The sequence below is a fragment of the Rhinolophus sinicus genome, chromosome 3 (assembly GCF_057876585.1).
Source record: "Rhinolophus sinicus isolate RSI-liver-muscle chromosome 3, RSI-T2T, whole genome shotgun sequence".
Classification (NCBI taxonomy): Eukaryota; Metazoa; Chordata; class Mammalia; order Chiroptera; family Rhinolophidae; genus Rhinolophus; species Rhinolophus sinicus.
Window position 1 is genome coordinate 200,055,354 of NC_142503.1, and position 25,990 is coordinate 200,081,343.

Sequence of the window (25,990 nt, forward strand, 5' to 3'; positions counted from 1 at the left end):
AAACAGGCAATATTTACTCTTAAAGTGTACTACCTCATCCAACACGACATATGGGTAAAATACTAACTAGCACAAGGAGAGAATCACTACTCCCTAACCTTAGGACTTTCATACTTTTTAAAATTTACATACTCCGAAGGTTAACATAACAAGTCATATTAAATATGGCTCAGCTGTCTTTCGTAAATCAATCACTCCCATAAAAACATAAACCTGAATGGAATTTGCTACGACTGTTTCTTTCCCCAAACTTCCACATAGTGGTAGCTACTTCTTTTCCCCATAGATTTTTCCTGCCTTCGGCAAATTGCCAGCGGTGACACGAAGGATGGCTGGGGCCCAGGTTGGCTGACATGGCAGTGAGAGTGAGCGAGGAGAGGACGAGACGAGTGCAGCGAGGACGAGGCTGTGGAATGCCGGTGGCTGAGGCAGTCACGGGCCACTAACATTTTGAGAGCCGGTCACTACAAAAATAGTCATTATGCAATCAACCAACATGTACGAGTGAGCAGTAAATGGGCATGAGACCTCGGGTTGGGTGCCACAGCAGGGACAAGAAGCGGTGGATGGGTGGAAGGACAGCCAGAGTGATCAGACAGATGGATGAGACGTGCTGGTGGGAGGCTGGAGAATACCTACCCACCAGGTCAGTGAAAACCCAGTGCTCAGAAGAGCGATCAGACTTAAACCAAAAGTTTGTACTGTGATCTGCCCAAGGTGGCAGCTATCATCAGTGACACGAATTCCAGAGCGAAAGAGGAAAGGGCCACCCAAAATTACAAGGTGTTTACAGTGATAGGATGAGGGAGGCTATAAACCAAAAAAGGCCAACTCTAGAGGGGAGAGCCTGCGAAACCAAGGGCCTGCTTAGCAGCTGCGGGGTGACGGGGAGCAAGAGTGAGCCACACAACCACAGATGGGACAGGCGCTACGTGCATGCTGGCAGGGGTGTCAGCTGAGAGGACAAGGCTAAGTAATGGAGATTGGAAAGGAAGGGTTCTGGCTCTCTGAGGCGCAGGGGAGCCTCAGAGCCTCAGGGGAGCCCCCAGAGGGGATGGGAAGATGAAGACAGAAGCTGAGGCACGGGGAGCTGAGTCTGGGAGCACCCAGAGGAGAAGCCTGGGCTCGCTGGCAGGCCTTGCCTGTGTCAGCAGGGGCTGCTCATGGGGCTGGGGAGATAGGGTCAGGGCATGAAACAGCTGTGGCAGGGGTGGCCACAGAAGTAAGAAAAAGGACCGCAGACTGCCAAGCAGCAATCATCTACTTTTATTTATAATTTTCATTCCCCCTCTAAGAGGGAATGAAAAAACATTCCTCTACTAGGTAGACTCCACATTCAATCATTGCTTTTACCTATGGAGAACTGAGACAAATGCCTAAAGTCCCCACGAAGCTTTCCTTTGCCCTCCAGGAAACACGAATCTGGCCGATAGACTCAGGCAAAGCAGAGCACATGGAAGGCAGAGCGCATGGGAGGCGCGCTGGGCGGGCGGGCGCAGACCCTGGGACAAGGGGCAGTCCTGTGTCACCGCGAGCAGGCCCACACTTGTGGGGCCTCACAGCCATCTCACTTGCCACTCATAGAAAACTCTTTGCGTGTTTGTTTCTTCAGCACGCCACACTTACCTCTGCTCTTTTAAGCATTTCCCACTTGTTGAGGATTTTCATGGCATAAATTCGTTCAGTGTTTTTCATTTTGACAACAGCAACCTGGAACACAAATGGGAGTTTCACAAAAATGTAGTTAATGGAACCAAAGGCCAGCACATTTGCATATCACCACAGTGAAATCTTAACGGCCTGGAAACCCGGGAAAATGAGCTACAAAGGAAAGTAGTTTCCTATGTAAATAAAGATTTGCCCTTTTAAGCATAAAAGCTTGATTTTAGCCACACTGCAACTTGAATGATCTCACCCACTCAGTTCAGAAAACCCCAGTGCTGAGCACTGGGTGAACAGAGTTTCATCATCCTCTACTTTGGGGTGTGTCCGGAAGTTTCATAATAAAACTTTTAGAATTCGTCAGTGGCTCCCAAGCTTCCATCCCTGCGTTCACGGGCTCTACCCACCACGCTCATTCCTCCTCGCCCAGGATCCTCAGTCGCCTACCGCTCACGTCTCATTTAATGTGCTCAGAACGGTGCTCAACACAGTTAGCACAGCGTGTTGACTGTCACACATATTCTTCAAAATACAACTCACATACCACCTCTTCCAGGAAGTCCTCTTGGATCCTGGTCCCTGTCAAATCTCGAATGTGTTCTTCCATTGCCACCAACACCAGATGTGATATTTGCACCATCACATGTACTTTCTCCCCTCTTTAAACCAATCATTCATTGGCCTAAGTCTCCACCACAAAACTTTGCTACCAATGGCAGGCAGCCTCATAGCAGGCATGGAACAAAGAGTTCTTAAGTTATTTACTTCCTTGCTTTCTAAACAACATGTATCTCTCCGTAACATCACCAAAGTACTCATGAAACTACCATGCACTGAACACTTTCCATGTGCCAGGAACTGAACTAAGCAATTTATCTGCACTCATCACAATTAATCCTCATCACAATTCTTGACAGTTGGTATTTTTGACACCCACATTTTACAGATGTGGACTCCGAGGCTCAGAAGGGTTAGATAACATGCCTCTCACCCTCAGGTGTCTACTTTGAAAGACTGTGTTATAATGACGGTCATAATTAAATATAATCTCCCGTGGGCTTGAAGGTGGGGATCCGCAATAAACACACCCTGATGGGACCCTTGGCTTGGCATTAGGAAAACATAACCCAATCAGAACCATTTGTGAAGAGCACTTCCAGTCCAGGCACAGATAAAGAGTGTCCTCAGTTCTGTGATCCACTTGGCGTCGTCAGAGTGGCAGAAGCCGAAACTGGGCACATTTCAGGTGTGTGGTTATGAGAATATCCCAGGGAGGCAGCAGTGGGGGTCCAAGATTCTAGTTATGGCTGGAAAGGAGTGGCGAGCATGCACAGGGACCCCAGACTGGACAAATGGCTGGGTGGCCGGAGAGCCTGGTTGAGGAAGGCTGGCGTGCAAAGCCCAGGCCACAGGGCCAGGGAGTGACAGCGGGGGCACTGGGGGTGGGTACGAAGATGAAAGAGCCTGAGAGGGAGCAAGGGCAAAGGAGAGCTCCCAGGTCCTGCACAGGCCTGGCAAGGGCCAGTTTCCCTTGAGTTGGGAGGAACGTGCAGGTGATCAGTGTTACCTTCTTCAAAACGCAGAAAACCGAGTTTTGCACTAAGCTCTCTGGCAAAGAAGGGTGTTAAAAATAACTAAGCGATTTTGGCACAATGCTCTCTCTGGCTCTTTCATTTTTCCTCCTAAAGGGGTCCCTCTCTGGCCCTGGCGCCCCTCGCTGCCCCTCTGGAACACTCGAAGGTGGACACTGTCACTGCAGAGCCTGGATGGGCCACGGCCTTGCTCACACTGCTCGGCACACGGAGGACAGTCAGTAAAGTGTATACTGGATGAACTGGGTTTAACTGCAACAGGCTTTCTCTTCCTTCTCACTAAACACCACCAAAAACCGCACCTTACAGAAACTACCTGTAGCTCAGAGTTCTTATTTCTATGCAGAACTCAATTGTTTCCTGTGGTTCCTTTAAATTAAGTTCCCTGTTGGTGGCAATCAGGAGAGGCAGACGGGTGGGGCTTATGGGGAGGGATGGGGGTCTGGAAAGGAGCAGGAGGGAACTTTCCAGGGGACAGAAATGCTCTGTATCAATTGGGGTGCTGGTTACCCAGGTGTAGACATCTGCCGTAACTCAAAATGTACACTTAGATCTATGCATTTTATGTGTAATTATACCCTAATATTAAAAGTCCCAAACCAAAACACCTCCCTGTGCCATCCCAGCCCACAGTAAGCTGAATTTGGCTGAGGAGCCCCGGATCCAGGGTAGTTCTGAGGTAAACCTGGAGCTTGCTCAGCATCGCAGGGCCTGGGAGGGGCTGCCAACCCAGGGGACAAGGCAGCCACCCATAAGCCCTCCCCCGTTGGCCATCGGTGAGACTCAGGGACGGGGGGCAAGAGACAGGGCTGGCGGAGCAAGGCAGGAGGAGAGACGCGGGCCTGTCAGAGGACTCGGGCGAGGGCGGCAATTTCCAGGGAAGAAGTGAGGGCACAGCAAACCGCGTCCCCGCGCCCTGGGCAGGCCAGAGCTTTCTCCGGCAAGTCCCTACAGTGTCTGGAGGAGTATTTATGTGTCCTGCTGACACCTGCAGATAAAGCAGGGGTGCCATCAGTGCCTGTAGCAGAGGAATCCCAAGAATAGTGAGGCGCTTTCTGAGACACATCATAAGTCTTGTTTCCACTCAGTCATCACACGAGACACTTGAGAGCCAAGAAGCTACCGCGTGAATACTGTCTGCTTCCTGTCCCGCCTGTGGCACATAAAGCATGTGCCCCGCACAGCAAGTGCCACCTCCCGTTCTGTGGCACTTTCTAGTCATGCCCAGTAGGCTCGCAGTCAGGCAGGGCACAATGCGCTGTGCTGTGACAGTGTGTTCTCATTGGGTTTTTCCTCAGTGACCAAGATGCACAGGTCCCGGCCTCGGCGAACTGAAGGTAAGCCTGGGCAGAGGAGTTAACATGTTCAAAGTTTAAGAGGCAAAGCTCTCAAGGTGACCGACTGCAAAGCCAGCTGGTCCGTCTGCTGAGGGAACCCGCACGTCAGACCGCCGGCCCTCGCCTCGGCCAGGGAGGCTGCCGGACACACAGGCCGGGGGCAGCGCGCCATCACAGAGGCTGCAGCCGAGGCAGGAGGGCTGCAGGCAGCACCCGGCCCTTCACGGGGACCTGCTGGGTCTGCTGCTCTACCCTAACACAAGGCGACCAGACACATAACCAGCAGGGGACTGATGGCAGCAGCCACCACAAACAATGAGGACGACCATTATTTTACCCTTCTTGCATTTTAAAGAAAATTTCCAATTAACAAACGGGTTTTTAAAAAATACACTTGTCTGTACGAAACTATTTTGGTCCACATGATATTCTGGGTAATTCACCAGTCACACAATCTTTCATTTTTATTTTTCTCTTCTCAATTCTACCTTTTGGATTTTGTTCAAGAACTCTCCAATGATACTAATAATTACTTCATCCCCAAACCCATGTAAGGACCACAGAAATACTAGGTGTGAGCTGTTGAGGTTTGGACAAACTTAACAAAATTAACAAATGGAAACGTGTCTTACCTCACCAAAAGCCCCTCTTCCGATTACTTTAATTATTTCGAAGTCTTCTCGATGAAGCTGCATTTCCTTCACCAGTTGTGTAAAAGGTTTAGCTATAAATTTAAAAAAGCAAAATTAACAACTTACTCCAATACACTGATATTATGTAAAAACTTAATTGGGGTATTCCACTAAGTTATACTTTTTTTAGGGGAAAAAATGTGTACTTTTTAAAATATTTAATATCTAGAAAGTTTTAGAAAGTCAGTATTTATGCTAAATCAATGTGGATGTTTACCATTAGCACCGACATGCCAACCTGTTCTAACAAACACCGTCCGCACAGAGATCCCTGGAAGGAATTACGAGAGCGAAGATCTACCTATCGGCTGCGACCTCAGCCACGGACAGCATCTCCTGGTCTGTTCTGCAGCAGCTGTACTGAGGTAACGCGCACAGGCGCCAGCTCGCCAGGTGAGTGAGCGCGGAGCTCACCTGTCAGCTCAGCCGGAGCCACAGGGCAGGTGAGGGACATGACACAGTAGCCAAGACACGGATGGTCCTGGAAGCACAGGCAGCGCCCTGAACAGCAGAACCATCCTTCAGTCACATCCTTCAGTCACATCCTTAGGTCACATCCTTAGGTCACACCCTTCGGTCACACCAGTCGGCGACTGGGAGAAGCACATGGCACTGCACTCACGTGTCCCGCGCATTACTCTTGGAGACTAATTCCTTATGCTCCACATTTTAGGGAGGAGAAAACTGAGCCAGGTTTTTGTGGAGAGTGTACTGAATAGTCCCCCCAAAATCACGTCTACCTGGAAGATGTGAGTATGACCTTATTTGGAGGTGGGGTCTTTGTAGATGTAAACAAGATGAGGACACAAACAGGAATGGGACGAGCCCTAAATCTAACATGACTGGGGTCCCGATGAAGAGAGAGAATTTGGGCAGGGACAGCGGGGAAGTCACGTGGAGATGGAGGCCCAAACCGGAGTGGTTCAGCTACAAGCCAAGGACTGCTACTGACAGGGGCCCAAGTTTAGCCACCCCAAAGCATGCCTTTGCGATACTGATTTCAAGCTGGTTATTCAGAAACAAGAATGAGAAAGAACCTTGGACCCTCCCTCCTCTCCTGCCTAAAGCAATTCAGATGGAAAAACCTGCTGAGAGGAAGAGAGCATCACTTTGCATCTGTTTCCAGGTGACCCAACAAGAATTTGTCCACCTTGTGTTTGCTCTTCCTCACTACTGTACACCACCTGCTTTCCCTTTGGAAGCCCAGAGCCCTGGCTTCCTCTCCTTAGTCCACAAAGGCAAATAACCTTCAACCAACCGCTGCATCGTCGGGTCTCCTATTCCTATGGCACCCGCATGTACCTCTGTAGTAAGTTTTGCACATTCTCTCCTGTTAACCTGTCTCATGGTAACCTGATTATCAGCCCAGCTAGAAGAACACAGAAGGTGGGAGGAAAGTTACTTTTTGTGCCCCGACACTGGTACCACCAAAGGCTGGAAGAGGCAGAAGGCTTCTTCCCCAGAGCCTTCAGAGGGAGCAGCCCTGCTGACACCTTGACTTTGAACTTGTGGCTTCCAGGACTGGGAGAGAGAAAAAAACCTGTTGTTTTAAGCCCCTAGTTTATGCTAATTTGTTACAGTAACCCCAGGAAACTCTCCAGAGAGTTTGTGTAGCTTCTTTCCAGAACACGGAGCACATGGCAGAACCAGGCCCAGAAGCCACGCACTTCAGACTGCCCTCCATTTAGTTCCAGCTCTTAAAGCTGTTCTTTTCACCCTTGGGCCTAAACCCATGTTTCTCGCTGACTCGTATTTGTTCTACAAAGCTCTTTTGCAAATCCTCCACTACTAGTTTTGCAACATGTCCCCATTGGGGAAACTGGGCAAAGTGTACCCAGCGCTTCCTGTGGTGTTTCTTCCATCTACATGTGTGTCTATAATGATCTCCTCCCACTCTCCGTCTGACACTTTCTGGGCTTCTGATTGAGCTCCACAGTATTAATCTAATTCTATACCTTTTCTCCTTAAATAGTTGCCTAATACCACTAAGGTTTGATCCCCGTGGTTCAATGAACATGGTAACAACAGCCAAAGCACAGATGGTCCTTACTGCCGACTGACAGCGAATTTCTACCACCATCATTACAAATGCCCAGCAGCCCAGAGATGAGGAGACAGAACACACAGCGTTGGAATGTTTTTTTTAAGGCCAGGGCAAAGAAAACCCTTGAGCTAGAACTTAAAGGTCATCTCTGGATCATCTTTAGTTCCTTCAAATATCACCAAAAATAACCATTCCCCAAATTCCTAATGGAAATACGTGTTCTAAACGGCTATCGAAGACAAAGCCTCTCTTGGTATTTTGGGAGGAACCAGTGGTAACTTTCATTTTATCGTGCAGAAAATACAATCCCAATAATTTAATTTGTTCTGTTTTACCACGAGAGAGAGCATTTGGAAAGGAAATAATGCCAACCAGCTTTCAATGCGCTATCACTGTAGAAACACTCATTCCAGCAGGGGTTCAAGACAACATTCTGAATGGGTCTACAAAGCCCCAAAGACTCACAAACCTTGAGAGTCAGTTTTAAATGTGCAAACCACACAGCGATATTCACGAAATCAAAGAAAACTTCCTGTAATTGTACCATGAGCCATGTTAACTTGCCCACGTTCCCATTCCAACTTGCTCATAGGCACATGCAATGTTTACATGGTTTTTCGTCTTCTACTTTTATTTTACTTCTTATATGTCATGGTTCTATACCCCTCCATTATCATTTTAACAGATGCATAATATTTCACTAAATTGGACAACAACTGGAAATCATGTATCTATCTACTGGAATACATAGGCTACACATTTAATTTTTTTTTTAAATTTTTTAAATTATTATTTTCTTATGGTGAATAAATTTGGAACAAACATTTGCAGGCACACAGCTTTTCTACTATTTTAAAGTAATTTTTAGGATGAAATTCCAGGACTCTCAAAGGGCACTAACACTTTTTATGGCTCCTAAACTGCCTTGCAAACCCCGTGCCCTAAGTGAGACGACTGGCTCCCCATGGCCGTGCACTGACATCTCACCTCCTTTGAAATAGTTCTTTGATGCCCAGTGAGGGGTGTCCAGGTGCGCACCCTCGTGCCTTACCTGTCCCTCCTGCCACGTGCTCATCCTTCGTCCTTCTTAACCAATTGTGTAAGTGCTTCTGCTGAGCCTCAGGCAGAAGGGCTGCACACACCATTCCTTCATTCTGTGCCTTCTCATCTTAATTAGGCTCCTATTTATTTTATACAAACAGTGACTTTGAATAAAAGTATTTTTAATAATACTGAATTAATTCATTTCTTTTGTCATTTTATTATCAAGGCTTAGGAAGTCATTAACTCATTAAAGGTCTGACATTCAACCCTATTTTTTGCTACCGGCTGTTAAAAACAGCCCATTACTCTTCTGCTGTTCAGAGTACTTTGGCGCATGGTGTGTTTATTTAATTTCTAGCTGTAATCTGTATGCATGTCAGTGGTCTGATGATGTGCTACCTAAATTCTGTTGATCCCTCCCCAAACTGGCAGAAGGCCCAGGGAAAAGCCCTGGCTTCCATTCGGGACAGTGGTCCTGCCATCTTAGAAAAGTCACTTGCTCCTCTGTGACTAAATTTCTTCATCCATAAGATGGGCAAAAGGTGTCTCTCCAACCCACCTCAGGCACCCATTAACAGTGACAACTGAGGCAGATATGAGTGGAAGTACCTTGTGCCAAGGCTGCGACCTAAATGCCTTTCTCTCATCGCCTCTGTTCTTTCCACATCAGTCATCCTGAAGCTCTGTGATCTCCCTCCTGCTCTCCTGACAGACACGTCTGCTGCTTATGCATTTTACACACTTCTGCACATTTCCCTGACAGGAACAGACATGGATCTATCAGGGCCAGTCTGATAACCAGGGGAAGGACTATGGAAACAAACCCTAAAGGAAAGCTTGTAAAGATAAGGAAACTACGGGAAGAGCAATAGAAAATTAACTATGTGAATGAAAGCTGATTTTCTAAACATAGAAGGCACTAAAAAGGATCCAGAAGGAAGAAGAGTCTAAGGAAAAGATTACTTTTTCTAAAAACTGCTAAGTATTTTCAAACAGTTCTAAGGACACAGTAAAAACATCGTGCTGATGTATAAGAATTATTCAGACTGCATTAGCTAAACCAGAACAGAAAATCCAGTCACAGCGGTGGACCACCTGCTGGCCACCCAGGTGCTGAGAGACCATGAAATCACTCTGACAGGAGAGGACCAAGAAAGATGGACAGGACTTAAACAGGTGAAAAGGAGAAAGTGACATTTCAAATAGGGTGGCAATCAATGCCAACACAAGAACAAAGTGACCCTGCCATCTGGACAGCGTCGAGTCAAAAGACAGAAACTATATCAGTTATTTGAGCAAAGAAAATTTAACATGAAGAACTGCGTAACTAAAAAAACACTACATTATCATGGAGATGGCAGATGCAAGAAGTCACAGAATCAGATGAGCCAAAGGAAGGGGTTGGAATTTCTGAAACCCAAGCCAAGGGCTCTGTGCAGCTGAAACTCAGATCTCTGAGGTGGGGTGCTGCTGCTGGTACTGGGGTTTCTAAGCTCCAAGCTGGGCCGCACGGGCTGGGACCCAGGGAGCTGAGAGGGAGCGCGAGCCAGCTGACGCTGGGGTCTCTGCAAGTGTAGGAAAAGCCTGCAGGAAGGCACTTCCCTGCCAGGAGGAAAAAGGGTTGCTAGGGTGTCCCTCAAAGGAAGAGGAAGCAGGCAGGGAGTCCCAAGTCCCTTGTCCCTCATCCAGGCCCCTCCAGTGTCCCTTCAACGCCCCCTTTTAGGCCAGGCTCAACAGGGAGCAGGGTTCAGACTCCACCTGGGGTGATGCTAGGAACCGGGAGAGGGGGGGATGGGAGGTCTGGTACATACGGGACATCAGCCAAGTAAGTAAACAGACTCAGAACACCGGGGCCAGGTTCCTCCCTGTCTGAGAAGGGAGTCACGAATCAGGGAGAACAAACCCTACCGCCGCATGGGACTAGAACTGGAGGCTTCAGTGTGAACTTGTGGCGTCCAATACATGTGGCTATCGTGGAAAAGAACAGACATAAATGGGTGTGTCCTCACCCACAGTCCTAGCTCCCTCTCCTGAGCGGCCTGGAGGCAGCCACACCCCAACAACAACAAATGTGTCTAGTGTCAGATCTTGGTTTCCAAATACCATTCTCCAGCAAAGGAACCCGGATTCCTCTATCAGTTCCAGGCTGGCTCAGGAAAGTACAAGGTGAGGCTGGAACATCTTGTGCCAGAAAGTGAGAAAGTGCTCAAAGATGATGGTAAATCAAAATAAGTACTGACAGTCACAGACTATGCCCATTAAGTAAGACCAGAAACCAGGAGTCCACAGTGATATTAATTAATAAGTTCATAAACTAAAATCTGATGAGAAATGGGATAGTTATGTAGTTTCGAAGTACATCCAAACAGAATATTACAGATCATATAGGGAAACAAGTGACTTCACAGTGAAGTCTGGCAGACCTTAATCAAGGGATCATGTGACTGGCATTGTGCCTCACCTGATAGGACTCAAGGAGAAAAACACAGTGTCACTTCTGTGATTTTCCTGCCAAAGTTACATAACCTGAGTTTAATCATGAGGAAACAGGAAGTAAACCTAAATTGAAGGAACATTCTACAAGATGGCTTGCAATGTTCAAGTTTCAAGGTCATAAAAGTCAAGGAAAGGCTAAGGAACTGAACTGTTCACACAGACAGGAACTAAAAAGACAGGACGACAGCGTGCACGTACAAAGGAGGTTGTCAGAATCCAGGTAACATTCAGTGGAGCCTGGAGGTTAGAAGGCAGCAAATACGCCAGTGTTGAAGTCCTGATTCGGGCACTTACACAGAATCCCCTTTATAGGAAACACACACTGAGGTGCTCACGGGTGGTGGGTATGATATAAGCACCTTACACTCAAGCTCCAATTGTTGGGAGGAGAGTTCTCTGTATCATTTGCAACTTTTCTGTAAGTTTGTCACTGTTTCAAACTTAAACATTTTAAAAAGATAATCTGTTGCTATTTGGGAAACAGGCTGCAGAGAGGCAAGTGTAAAAGCAGAGAGCGCTGAGGCTTGTGGGGCTTAGGAAATGACCATGATGGGGCCTGCAGATGACGAGGAAGGGGCCCACCCAGGTTAGGCTTTGGAAGTGGATGGCCTGGGACATGGGGGGACGCAAAGACTCAAGGATGAGGTAGGTTTTTAGCCTGGGGTGCCGTTTACTCAAGTGGGAAGGACCCAGGGATGAGCGGTTAGGGTGGGGAACAGAGGAGATGGAGTAACGAGAGCAAAATACTTCAGTTACTGCCACACAGCCTAAGGCAGTCAAGAAACCAAACTGATTTTTCTTAACAGGATTCTACTACTGTTTCCTATTTTCAAAAATAATCACTCCAGAACCACCAGCTGCCATGGAGGGGAGGGTGGGAGGGGAACTGGTCTGTGCTAGGAAACTGCGGGTGGAGCTGTCTGAGGGGAAGCAGAGCTGCGCGTTTTTAAACCATTTTTCAGTCTGCCAATGTCCCTTCAACGACTGAATCCAGAGCCCCGGGTGCTCCAGAACACAAAATGGTACAGGCAAAACTGTATGCATTCTATCCACTGGGGTGTTAACACTGCTTGTCACATACTCTTAAAACATTCAGGATGCAAAGCAAAACCATGACAACCAAAACACCATGAGGGATTCATTTTAAATACCATTTACACTAAGATTCTCCTGGAAGACAGACATTTCAGATGGCATGACGAAGACAACGGCTGTAACGCCTGAAACGATGCTTGATTCTCATGGTGATGATGAAGTTCGGAAGTGAGACGTACGAGTATAAACGTTAGAAGAGTCGTTTCCTCTCCGTCACATCCCGTCGACAAACACAGACAGGTGCCGAGTCAGGACAGCCAGCCAGACGGGTCCAGGCTGCCCAGCTGCCCCTGGGAGGCTGCAAGTTCCAGAGGCTGCAGGGCTTGGTGCCCCCTCGGCATAAGGCACCCCTCGCACCTTTACCTGCAGCGGCAGCCACAGCATCGGGGCGCCACCTAGGCACCCCCTCAGTCAGTCACGAAGCCAGCTGCTCCTGGCCCCACCACAAGCCGTCCACTGGCCTGTGCTCCAGCAGCTGGTCTCCAGCGCCATCCTCCCAAAGCCAATATAACCGCAGCCCTTCCCTGCTTAAGATTCCCTGCTCTAGCTTTCCATGGTGCTTGGACAGAGTCCAAATGCTCAGACTTGCTGCGTGTCCGCCCACACCCCCTGCCTCACCCCACTTCACCCCATGCCCCCTCACTCCTGCCATACCTGGGGGCTCTCAGCTGTCCAGTCCTCACTCAACCCCCCGTCTTCCTAAGCAGAGCCCAGGGCCTGGGGCAGACCCTCGGCCTCCAGCCGGCTGACTGGTCAGGACCCCGAGCGAGTCGTCCAGGAAGTGGGCCTCACGCTCCGCTCCACCTGCTCAGCGCCATCTTCCCCGCCGGACAGAAGGCCCAGGAAGGCAGGGCCCACCCCCACCTGGACACTGCTCCCAGCACAGACGGGCACGCAGAAAACATGGCTCCCCAGCGACCAGTCCCAGGAGAGGCAACCTTCTCCACAGGGAGAGCTGGTGCGTTTCTCCTAAGGCAAGAACATCTTCAACAGCTTGGGATACGTTCCACCAAACAACCGCATAAAGCTTTAGTCCTAAACGCTCAGGAGACCCGTCCTCCTCATCTCTCCCCTCATCCACAACACCAGGCTGTCCCCTACAGAACTTCTCCAGACGCCCTCAAAGGCAATGAAGCAATCACCAGCCCTGGCAAACGTGAGCCCCAACCGTGAGGAAAAGCTGGAGTCCAGTGCTCCCTTTAAACAGGAAAAGCTGGGCCAGGAAGAACTGGGGGCAGAGGAAGGTCTCTGGCTGAGACTGACAGAACATCACTGTGAAATGAGAAACTGATGCCCCCGCTTTGGTCTGTTTATCAAGAGAGGAAATAAGATCAGCTGGCTGGAAGGCGTGGCCGGAGAGGGACAGTCTGAGGAAAGAGGGCTGTGTCACAGGGCAGCAGCCACCGCAGGCAGCTGGGAAGTCCCACTCTGCCCCTTTGCAGCGAAAGCCATCGGCCTCCCTCTAGACTCAGCTGCACTGCTCAGCCCCGTTACTCCGTCTCACTGTCTCAGCCTCAGCCACTCTGTGGTCGGACGTTTGGAACTAGAAATGGTCTTAGATTATCCAGATCAAATAGTACACTTATAATGAAGAAACAGGCACCCCAAATGCCAAGTGACATGCAGAGGAGACGAGGGAACAGTCAGCTCCACCCCATGGCGTGGGTCTCCACTTCTAGGAAGTCCTCCCCTGGCAACGCCCTGGTCCGGTCACAAGACGACAGGACACTAACCCCATGACCAGCAGGGTGCAGTCATGAGGCACCCACAGATGGCAAGTACAGGGAGGTTGGAGGCCAGGAGCACCCCCATGTGCTACATATCGGATCTCTTGTAGGGGGAGAAGGGGCCAGAATAGCACCCCAAGGACCAGCGACTGTGGCCCCAGAAGAACGGCAGAGTGGACGGGGCATGAATTCAACGCCCACAGAGCACACGGCATAACCGCTGTGGGCACCGGAGAGCAGGAAGAGCCGAGAGGCGGGCTCAGGACGACTGTGCCGGGGAAAGCAACCACTGTTCTACCAGCACCAGCCTGGAGTGGGTTCACAGTTCCCAAACGGCTTGAAATGCACGCTCACAGTTCAGGCTGCTGGGACATGTACGGAAGAACACCCATCATAAAGATTTTGAAAAACATGCTTAAATTACACTAACTGGGTTTCAAGTGTCTTGTGTGTGTTTTTTTAACTTTTATTTATTTTAAACATGTTTTTCCAGGACCCATCAGCTCCAAGTTAAGTAGTTGTTTCAATCTAGTTGTGGAGGGCGCAGCTCACGGTGGCCCATGTGGGGATTGAACCGGCAACCTTGGTGTTAAGAGCACCGCGCTCTCACCAACTGAGCTAAGCGGCCTCCCCCCTGGGTTTCATGTGTTGTAATAACGAAGATCTTCTGTTGACTGACAGAACACGATATATCCTTCACGGGGAGCCAGCCACAAGTCCTTCTCATTATGAATCACTACTTGAGAAAGCTGACTCTTCCAAGAAGCCCTATTAACTACCAAATGAAGTTCTCCACATGTGAGCTCTTCCACACAGGCCGATAATCAGGAACCACAACAGAAAGTGAACAAACATGAAATTTCCACTGCGTTAATTCAAACTTCCAGAGGACTGAAAGGGAAGCCCTTTAATAATACTCTGACTCGAAAGACAAGGTCTGGACTGAGTCAGTGAAAATCTGAGAAGCCAGGGTGGGGAGGCTGGACTTTGTCAACAATAAACCGGGAAAGACCTCATTCCATCGGCCTGCCATCACAGGAAGGCCCGCCCGCCCGCCGGCCGGCCACGCTGGCTCCAACCTAGTTTCGGCCGACTCTGGCATCAGCCATGCATTCCTTTACCTTTGCTTCCTCTCTATAATCAATCGATTGCTTTTCTCAGTTGGCTTTCATTTGGCCCATCTTGCTCTGTCACTACAGAATTAACACCTTACAGCCTCACTGCTATGTACCAGCTAGAAGTATCTCTTTTCCTGCCCGAGGGCAGCAGGTCCCCAGTCAGAGGACCCTGGATGGCACCGTCCTTTGGGATTCCTCTAGCAAAGCAAAAGAGCCTGTGCAAAGTGAGTGACCTTCATATGCCTCTTTTCTAACACCAGCTCCCTTACTAATGTGAACACAAATATGTTTAAGTCAAAAAAATCAAAGCGTATGCTGAAACAGTATGAAGGTCAGAGCCAATGGCGTCGCGTGTACAAGTCACAAGCACACAATGAAGTCTAACCAGAAGACGGCGTTACGCTTTGGGGCTCACACTGGCGAGACGGCCAGGTTCGGGCCATTTCTTCTGAGTCACTAGAAGCATCCCACGTATGTACACCCTACATTTAAGAAAAAGCGCAATCGGAGTTACAGAACAAGTCCTGGTTACCAAATGGGGGCGGTTAGAGCTCCCCAAGATCTCCGCACCATTACTATGTAGAAGGCACATCCCCACAGTCAGGCATACACCTGGTGGGGCCAGGTGTTCAACCCATACACCACTGGTCCACTGCACAAGCCTGGCAGGTCTACCTGGTCTCCCCAAGGCTGTCTCCTCACCTGCCACCTGGAATAACCATGCTCACCCAGGAGGTCACAGGGAGTCTGAATCAGATAATCCCCACAAAGCACGGAGCGCTGCGTCCAGTATGTAGAAAGTCCTCATTAAAGGGTGTTATTACTGGGTACCGCTCTGTTTTCTAATCAGTTATTTCAATATTACTTGTATGTCATATTTAACAATAACAAACTGTCACCAAAATTATCCTAGAACCCACCAGGAAGGTACACCTGTCACACAATTCCTACCAGGCAGCTTACGCAGGGATGTCAGCCCTGTAAACTAAGGGCCCAACAAAGAGCCCCACACAGCCCTGAGGAGGGCAACATGGAGCCCACGGCACGCCTTTCAGAGGCTGCCACCCGGCAGAGGCTCCTGGACCTGGCAGGTTAGGGGAGGCAGGAAAACTTTACCTGCAAACTCTACACCACCATGGACAGTCTCCATTGGGTGCCACCGACCCCGACTTTCCCAGCATTCACTGACCCCAGTCAAGCATCAGACAGCAGCGGAGACTTGCGGAAAGAACGGGAGGGCGGCCCTCAGGTCCTTCTAATGACCTTCGCCTTTCACACGCACGGCTACTTTCCTTCAGTGATGCCTGTTTAAGAATTTATTATTAATGTAAAACATGAAGGGTCAACTCCAGTGAAATCTCTGCCTCAGGCAGAGACTGTGACAGGCTCCCGCCAGGCCAGGCCCTTCTGCTGCCACTGCTTCCTGAATGTGCTGGAAGGCTCATCGTTAATTACACAGAACTGAAGATACACTTGAAAGGGCCCAGTCACACATCACGCTGCTACTCTGGGGGAAAATGGGACAAAAATCTTTTGGAAGAATTATTTTTCCCTGTAATAAGTAGAATTTTCAATATAAGAGTTTTAATTCTCCTTCTGTTTTGTTTGTTGGACCTCATTTTAATAAAACAGACAGAGGACATGGTCTATGCAGAACATGAAACCGTAACCCACTAATTTAGAGCACTTCCTAGCACATCAGCTCCTGAAACCAGCACAGCGTCTGAGGGCCACAAACGGCAGGCCCGAGTCCGTACAAACGTACATTACTGCCGCCCCCGCCTTAGCAACCCTGCAAGGTCAGTAGTTCTGTCCCCATTTTATACGTAAGGAAACTATGGATCTGGGCCCCAATCGCATGGCTTCTGGAACCCAAAGTTGCCGCGATGTATACAGTCTGTGTCTTTTCAGGGCACTGAGGTCGGGTTTCTGGAGACAGGTCAGGTATGCTGTCTCACCTTTCTGCCTCTCAAGTGGAGAGAGGAAAAATGAAGCACCGGCTGGTTACTGGCTTAGAAAGCGCTAAAGCCTGTGAGCAGGGCCATCCTGGTGATCGCCCCCAAGAGGTCATCTAAGTCACCTCCTTGCTCCTGGGACGATACTAGCCAAGACAAATTTCTGAATAAACGTTTTAGGTTTCTGTTACCCTCTAATGTACCCCGTTTCAAAATTTAACTCAGAAAAATCCTAACCTAATGTGGCCACATATCTGCTTTCACTTGAGTTTTTACCAAAGAAGAACCAATTGTGGAGAGAAAAGGTAAACTGCTTCTCCTTCTCGAATGGAATAACCATAGCGTCTTGTTCCTTTCAACCCTGTTCAGTTTTCTGGGCCTTTCAATCAACTTTGTAGTTTTTCTTTAAACGATAGGTCTTTCACACCCTTCTTTACCTAGATCGTTCTTCAAATGCAACAGTTCTGTAGAAATTTCACTTGAATATCTAGAACCACCCACCATGAGAGGGCCTCTCAAAAAGGCCCAGCTCCGTGAGCAGGCGGAAGCCAGGCTGGCCACCAGTCCTTACTGCCCGCATCTGGACCACTGCTGGCCACAGGCAGCGGGCTGGCAGTGCACCTTCCGCTGTAAACAGTGTCATCCCATGGGACCCTGTGCCTTTATCCGAGTCATTCCACAGTCCTGTGGGAGGGTCCTCCAGTCCAAAGCCAACTCACACCTGTACTGAGGAAAGCCTGCCTGGGCCGCTCCACCAGGCTGGCCCCTGCCACTCAGCGTCCGCAGGGCTTAGCGGAGAGCAGGGCCAGAAACACTGAATACGGCACAGGGACAAGCAAGGTATGAACTACAAAGGGTTGAAAGAAACAAGCTGTATGGGTGAATTTTATCCCAATAAACCTGTTAAAGAGAGAGAAAATACAGAATTGTACACCTGAAATCTATGTAATTTTACTAACAAATGTCACCCCAATAAATTTAATAAAATAAAATTAAAAAAAAAAAAAGAGAGAAAAGAAACCAGCTGAGAGTGTAAGTGATGGAACTTTAAAAACAAAATTTTTTTTTTAAGTGGAGGAGAGGTAGAGGGAACAATGAGCACCAGCCAAGTCAGCCATGAAGTCCTGCTAGTGAATTAAGACAGGTGCAGGTGTAGGTCTGGTTTCCGGGCTGGAATTCCCGCCCGCTCTCAGGAATTTTTTTTGCTTGCCCGTTCCGGAATTCCGAGATATAAACTGTTTTCCGTTCTCCGTGATGAATCGTTTCCACAAAGTGACGGCCAATACTACCAACCACCTGGATTCAAGGAGCCAATTTTCCCGATTTCCTGACGAACTTTTCTTGGGATTCGGGAACAGAAAAGCGAGAACAATTCCCAAGAATGGGCAGGAATTCCCGCCTGGAAACCCTAGCGATAAATAGGAAAAAACGCTTAAGAGATACATTGTGAGGAGTACATTTATTTCCCATTGTGGGTATTACTGGGTTCGAGGAGACAATTTTCTCGATTTCCCGACCAACTTTTCTCGAGATTCGGGAATGGGAAAGCGAAAAAAAATTCCTGAGAATGGGCGGGAATTGCCACCTGGAAACCCTAGGTGTAGGGGTGTAGGGGTGTAGGGGTGTGTGTGTGTGTGTGTGTGTGTGTGTGTTTGTGTGGTTTGTGCGCACACATTCACAAGCAGGGTGGTTTAGAAAGGAGCAACTTGAACAAAAGCACAGAGAAGGGAACCAGAGGTGAAGGAACAAAAGGTACAGCTGAGCTGCAGGATGAGTTACATGCAGGGCGGTGGGGAAAGACTGGGCTGAGAAACTGGGCCAGGCCAACACGGGCACAGGCATACACCTGCACGTCACGTGCGAGGCCACAGCGACGAGCCCGAGGGTTCTGTGCAGGTGGGGGATGCTGACTGGAGTCTGCCTTGGCGGAATACACGATTAAGTGAGGTAATATGCGAAAGCACTTTGTAAGCTGCAATACTGTACAAAGCGGCTGGTTGGCACTGATACAAGGCTAGGACCTAACCAGTAAGCACCCAACAGGCTTCACTTACAGGTTGCACTATACATCAGAATCAATTAAACAAACATTCATTAAGCACCTACTTTTTGACAGGAACTATTCTAGGCAGAAGGGGTAGATCTGGGAACAAAACTCCCTACCTTCACAGAGCTTATATTTTAGCAGAATAAGACAGGAAAAAAACAAAATATATATGAAACAAGTAGAGTACATAGAAAATAGTAAACCCTGTGGATAAAAGAAAAAAAGCAGGGAAACTGGGAATGTGGTGGAAGCAGGAAGGAGTTACAATTTACACAGTGCACCCACGCCTGGACAGAAGCCACGGAGATGCTGGCTGTGTTTTGCAGGGGGAGCCGATAGACCTTCCGGCTGGACTGAATGTGTAGTGTGAGGGTACCCAAGGCACTGGCCTGAGCAGCTGGGAGGACGCAGTGGGATGCGAAGTGACATGGGAAGAAGGGACGGAGCAGGCTGCAGGGTGAACTGCACGCGTCCAGACAGGAGCCTGGCTCGAGCTGTGGGTCAGGGTACTCGGTATACAGCTGGTATCAGTCACCAGCCGCAATGCGATGCCCCAGGCAGTTAGCAGAGAGGAAGGACCGAGGACTGAACCTGGGAGCGCGGGTTAGGAGGCTGGCAGAAGAGGAGAAGCCCCGGAGCTCAGGAGAGCGCCCAACGTGCACAGAGGGAACCAGAGAGCCGGGGCTGGTCCTTAAGGTGGCGGGGACGCACACTCAACTGCTGGTTCTGCCCTGGGGAGACCATGGTGCCTGGACAAAAGCAGCCGTTTTCAGGGAGTGATGGGGGACAAAGGCTGAGAACGGGAGAAGAGGGAGTACAAACAGACAACTCTGAAAAGTTGTGCTGTTACAAAAAAGAAAAATGCATAGATTATCAGATGCTTGAAATCATTTTCAACAAATGTTTTGTTTAAAAAAAAAAAAAACATACTCATCATGGAAGTGAGGTAAAGGTGATCCACTCCACACCTCTGCTCACATTTGCTCACCGCCCAGCTAACCACCGAGGACGGGGACGGGCACTGCCCACATCACACGGTATAAACAAGAAGCTCGTTTTCACTGGCTTGGACACTAACAGTAAACCATAATTGTAAGGTTACAGAATAAACGTCCCAGGCTTCAATGAGCAATCCACAAAAGACAGACGTTTCCTTAAAATGCCCATGGCACTCGATGCCTGTCCAGCGATGCCCAGCAAGTCGTTGCTGCCTCCAGGAGAAGCCCACCCACCTGCATCAGGCAGCTGCCACATTCCACGCCAGCTCGTCACGGTTTGTTTTTTTTGTTTTTCTGTGGGGTTTTTTTGGTAAAATTGAATGATTTTACTCAGTGGGTTTTCTTTAGTTTTTCCTGGTCTTTCTCTACTGAATTTTGAGGAAAAACTTCAATTTTGAGAAAGAAAATGTTTATAAACATACATACTGCTTTATCAAGTCAACTACTGGGGTTATATACATATGTTGTAATAACACACAGACTTCCCGGCATGCCAGCGGAGGTACTGAATAAGACCATCGACAGCAAGGGAGTGTGGCATTTTGCTAGCTCAGCAACACAGTATCACGGCCACTCTAATGGCTTTGTAATTCCAATTCTGACTTTGTTAACTAGATGCCTAAGAATCTTAGTAAGGGCCAATTTTCCGGGCAGCATTCCGTTGAGTTACTTCAAAGACAAAAAGCAGTACACAGAGCTGGGTATTCTATGGTTACACATAGCGCCCCGCAGGTGCCCGGGGCAGGACCCCCGCACACAACCAGCATGAGAGCAGGACTCCCAGGAGCACGTGCCCAGCACGGGAAATGGGCAGTGAGCTCAGCAGGATGAGAAAACAAGGAGGAAGGCCTCACCCCCTCCCAGCCCCTTCCCAGCACAAAGCCAGGGCCGGCCTAGGCACAGAGGGGATCTCTCCACATTTACAACTGGGCTGTGACCTGCGGAGGCAGGAAGGACGTGAGCAACAGCAAGGAAGGGAACCGTCTACATCCCTTCCTCCCGAATGCCTCGGCTTTAGCCTGTTGGAAGCTGAAGGACAAAAAGGAAAGCCAAAGCTCTAGCCATGAGAGTCAGAGAGCAGTCAGTCCTAACCTTCTCTTCCTGGTTCCCTGACTCTCGAGTCTGAGCCTTGCTAGCACATTTCTAGGAGACACAAATCAATCACAGGGCTTATAACGAAGGACACTGATAAAATAGTATCTAGAAAGGAAACTACAACTGAGAAGGGAATGGGGAGAGTAAAATAAGAAAGAAGTTTGCAAAGCATCAGCAAATTAATACATTCAAAGGAAAGCAACTTAATTTCATCAATCAGTAATTTGGGGGAATTTCAGCAACCAAATAATATCCACCGACTTTCTGTTACGACTAATTCAAACGTATGACATGGTTCTGTTTAAGAGACATGAGGAAGTAGGATCTTGACCTAATACAGCAGGTGCTCAGATAACGTGTCATTTGGTTAGAGCGTTGTTTAGCTCAATTAGCCTGTGCTAAAATTCATTTCATTATACATTGTTTTGCTTAACATCGCAGAACCCACCGATGACACTGGGTGAGGACTTACTGTACTTAAAATTTGTCTTTCACTCTCTTCCACCCAAATATTTGATGAAATATTAAACTCACCCCATTAGTAGCTAATGGCAGCTACTGACTTCCGAACATGTACACATGTGTCAGGAATGTCATATAATCTCTAAAACCTGTAGGATAGATATTATTATCCGCTTTTGATAAATAGGCAAACTGAGACCACTCAAAGCCCCAGTTTGCATAAATGCTTGGTATTCTTTATTTCCCACAAATGTGACTTTTTATTTCTTATTCAAAATTTTCAATTTTAAAAACCAGAGGAAAAAATGATCTCTACTTTTCTTGCTCTTTATCACTTACGAGGCAGCAGGTTATCAGATCTGTGTGCCACTGCCGTGATTCAGAAAGTTCCGTTTTTCTCTCTGCACAGCAAAATATAACCGCTGCTTCTAATTCCATGATTAGCACATCTTCTGAGGAACTCACACTGAATGGTACCCAGTATCATTTTATTATTATTATTTTTTTTTTCCCCCCAAGTCAAGTTGTTGTCCTTTCAATCTTAGTTGTGGAGGGTTCTGTTCAGCTTCAAGTTGTTGTTCTTTCAGTCTTAGTTGTGGAGGGCGCAGCTCAGCTCCAGGTCCAGTTGCCGTTGCTAGTCGCAGGGGGCACAGCCCACCATCTCTTGCGGGAGTCGAACCGGCAACCTTGTGGTTGAGAGGACGCGCTCCAACCAACTGAGCCATCCGGGAGCTCAGCGGCAGCTCAGCTCAAGGTGCCGTGTTCGATTTTTAGTTGCAGGGGCGCTGCCCACCATCCCTTGCGGGAGTCGAGGAATTGAACTGGCAACCTTGTGGTTGAGAGCCCACTGGCCCATGTGGGAATCGAACCGGCAGCCTTCGGAGTTAAGAGCACGGAGCTCTAACCGCCTGAGCCACCGGGCCGGCCCCCCAGTATCATTTTAGTTAAAGGTGAACTATCTCACTCAACTTCTCTGAAAACTAGTAATCCAAGTAAATAATTTTTTTGCTCTCCTCTAAACAGAGTATGTATCACCCTTCCATGTCCCCCATTTGTGTTTGTATCTCTTCAGCTAACATGTGGACCTATGACCCAGTTATGTCACCAAAAAAATACAAGAATGTCCAAGCAGCTTTATTCATAACATCGAAACCTGATTACGCTCCAAATGTTTACTACCAGAAGGGACAATCTGTCACATCCATGCAATGGGCCAGCACCCAGCAACAAGAGACAGAGCTACTGCTACACACCACACTGGCGGATCTCGCAAGCCTCCAGTAAGAAGCTGAAAAAACCAGACACAAAATATGTACAGCATGACTCTGCTGTATGAAGCTCAAAAACAGACACAACTCCAAGATAATTCAACAGGGAAAGGACAGACTCTTTAACAACTGGCCATCCACATGCAAAAGAATAAATATGGATCCCCTACCTCACACCATCCACAAAAATTAACTCAAAATGATAAAAGACCTAAAAGAGATAAAACTCTTGAAAGAAAACATCAGTATAAAACTTTGTGACCGTGGGTTAGGCAAGGGATTTTTAAATATGAAACCAACAGCATAAGCAAGGATTTTTTTTTTAATTGGACTTCATCAAAACTAAAAATGTTTGTGCTTCAAAGGACACCACTAAGAAAATGAAATGACAAGCCACGGAATGGAGAAAATATGTGCCAATTTGCAAATAGGTGCAAATTCATATATTTGATAACGGATTTGCATCCGAAATACATGGAAAACTCTTACAAGTCACTAATAAAAAGACAACCCAATGAAAAAAATGGGCAACCGCTCAGAATAGACATTTCTCAAAAGAAGGTATACATACAAACAGCTAAAAAACACATGAGAAAATGCTCAATATCATTAGCCATCAGAGAAATGCAAATCAAAACCACGATAAGTTACCATTTCACACCCACTTGGAGGGCTAGAATGAAAAAGACAAGTAACAAGTGTTGGGGAGATGGAGAAACAGGAACCCTCATACGTTCCCAGTGGGATTATAAAATGGTGTAGTCACTTAGGAAAATAGTCTAGTAGTTCCTCAAAATGCTAAACACAGAGTCACCGCATACTCAGCAATTCTCCGCGGTGGAATAGAAATGAAACACAAGTCCGTTCACACAAAAACTCCTGCGCAAACGTTCACAGCAGCATTACTCACAGTAGCCAAAAAACAGAAACCACCCAGATGTCCATCAGCTGATGAATGATAAAAAGAATGTGGTCTGTGCACACTACGGAATATTATTCAGCCATAAAAAGGAATTACTGACACAGGCTACAACCCGGAATTTACAAACATGGCGCTGAGGGAGGGCAGCCAGGCACAAAGCCCACAGACCGTTTGATTCCATTTGTATGAAACGTCCAGAGACGACAAATCCACAGACGGAAAGCAGATTAGCAGCTGCCAGGGGCTGGGGAGGGGGAGTATGGGAGAGACTGCTAATGGCCGCACCGTTCCTTTCAGGGGTGGGGAAATGTTCTAGAATGAGGTAGCAGTAATGGCTGAACAACTCTGAAAACACTAAAATTCACTGAATTGTACACTTAAAAAATAATCAACTTTTAAAAAAGAGGCATACTGTACCTGTGCTATGGGTCACACAGCCCTGCTACTCGGGTCACATATGGGGGGGCAGGAAGGGGTCACTACGGAGCCGCCCCGTACACGACTCACCCATGAGTTTACTCAAAAGGCGTCAAGGAGCGCTAACGGGGTTACTGAAATGAAGCCACACAGCCGGGGGCTGCAGGCAGGCGGCCTGCGTGCGCTGCAGATGCGTGAGCCGAGCCCGCTTCCTCCGCGGTGAGCGGGCGGCCGGCGGCATCGGGGTACTGGCGCCCGCCACGAGCGCTCACTGTGCCAATGCGCAGCCATTGTCCTCGAGTTGTGATCATGCGCTCATCGCGGGAAGACTCACTGTGCCCACCCCCATTCCTTTCCCACAGAAAGACGTCACAGGGACACACATCTGTCTGTCTGCAGGGCGGGCAGCCCCTGGTGTCAGCCCTGCTCGGCTCCTGCAAGGACGGTGACCGCAGCTGTCCCTTGTCCCACACCTGTGGCGTTCTCCTGGGGCACAGCCCTCCCGGCTGGCAGCGCTGGTCCTCCCAGCCGGTCCGTTCACTGCTGCCTTCCACCTGCCCTTACGCACTGAGAAGGGCCCCTCCCCGCCCGGCCGCGCCCTAAGGACCTCACAGGCCTGCTCTCCCGGAGCACTCAGACACCGACCACGCCTGAACAAAACAGCCCACTGCGTCCAAGAAGGCTTTTTCAGTGTCCCCTACCCGTCATTACATTCTGCACTCACGTCCTGCTTCTACGGCACATACTTTTCTATCCCAGCACAAGTACATGGAATTCCTGTTTAACAGGACTGTTACTCATTTTTAAACGCCCTGAACTGAAAAACCTTAGAGAAACAAATTTACGCCAGGGATTAAAAAAAACACACAAAAATTCCTGCATACATCCTGAGGCCAGTAGAGTCCTATTTCAAAGCTCCTAAACCTTCTGTATATAAACTGTTTTCATCAGTGGTCATACTAACGCCGAGAGCCAAATACTGAAGATCCGGGTCGACCACTTGTAAACCTTTCTGCAGGTATCCTCTTAGCCAAAATCCATTCAAGATTTTACTGTATTTAGTGATTAGCTCTGTCTGTATTTTTGCCCGGGGAATAATGTCTCTAGAAGGAAAAAAAAATTTCTACCAAAATTATATAAATCTCCTAGACCCTAACACCTAAGGCTACAAAGAAACGGTAGACTGCAGCCTCCTGTGGCCAGACACCACCGTGAAAATGAAAAGAATATTCAAAATGGCAACAGCAACCACTCGGCAATTCCAGTGTTTAAGTGACTTTCAAGGCTACTACGTCTGGATCCGAGAGAAGAGCCAAGCAAGCTGTCCTCAGAGTGACGCACCCACCTTCCTCCCAAAAAGGAGAAACGGGGTGCAGCCCGGCCTCTCTGCCGGCCTCAGCCCCAATAGGAGGGCAGCCACCACCTGGACCAGCTGTCACCCACTTCGGCCTCCCAGAACCCACACTCTGGTGCCTGGGGTCCACGTTCACAGCCCTGGCGACAGCCACCAGGCTAAGGAGGGGCAGTGCCCGATAAAATGCTCCCGATTGCACAAAGAAGCGCGAGTTTTCCAAGAGGCTGAGAGGTGTCCGAGGAGCAGAAACACTCTGGCCGTGATCAGAACGGCTTCGCTCATTTTAAACATCATTTATTTGAGCATCAACAATTAAATCTGTCCACACTGGATGGTGCACTGCGCACACCACATGGTATGTCCCATGCCCCACCTAAGCCAACCTACCTATGCATTTCCTCCTTTTCAAATAGGAATACAAACCCTCCATGCTTGGTACTTGCTCAGTAAGATAAAAATGTCAGCATAAAGGAGATGAAACACAAAGTTAGATAATGCAGACATGAGGAAGTAAGTGTGCCCTGGGTCTTTTATCTGTAGCCACCATCCACACAATAAATGAATGAATAAACAGGAAGGAAGGAAGCTGTTTTTATGTCAGACTTTTTAAAGTGTTACTCCGGTTTCCTCGGCCGTTGGAAGCCAGTCCTCTTCCCACTAGATGG

General features: G+C 48.4%; 1 protein-coding gene across 3 annotated transcripts in view; it reads right to left on the reverse strand.

Moving 5' to 3' along the window:
• CDC42BPB (CDC42 binding protein kinase beta) overlaps positions 1-25,990 on the reverse strand; it is a 101,178-nt gene that overhangs the window by 54,268 nt on the left and 20,920 nt on the right. For all 3 annotated transcript variants that reach the window (XR_002138676.3, XM_019747183.3, XM_019747182.3), the window contains exons 2-3: positions 5,224-5,315; positions 1,627-1,710 (exon numbers count right to left, since the gene is read on the reverse strand). Coding sequence is in view for 2 of the 3 variants with exons in the window: in XM_019747183.3 (XP_019602742.3) it covers positions 1,627-1,710; positions 5,224-5,315 (176 nt within the window). In the remaining variant the exon portion in view is untranslated. The remainder of the gene's footprint in view (positions 1-1,626; positions 1,711-5,223; positions 5,316-25,990) is intronic.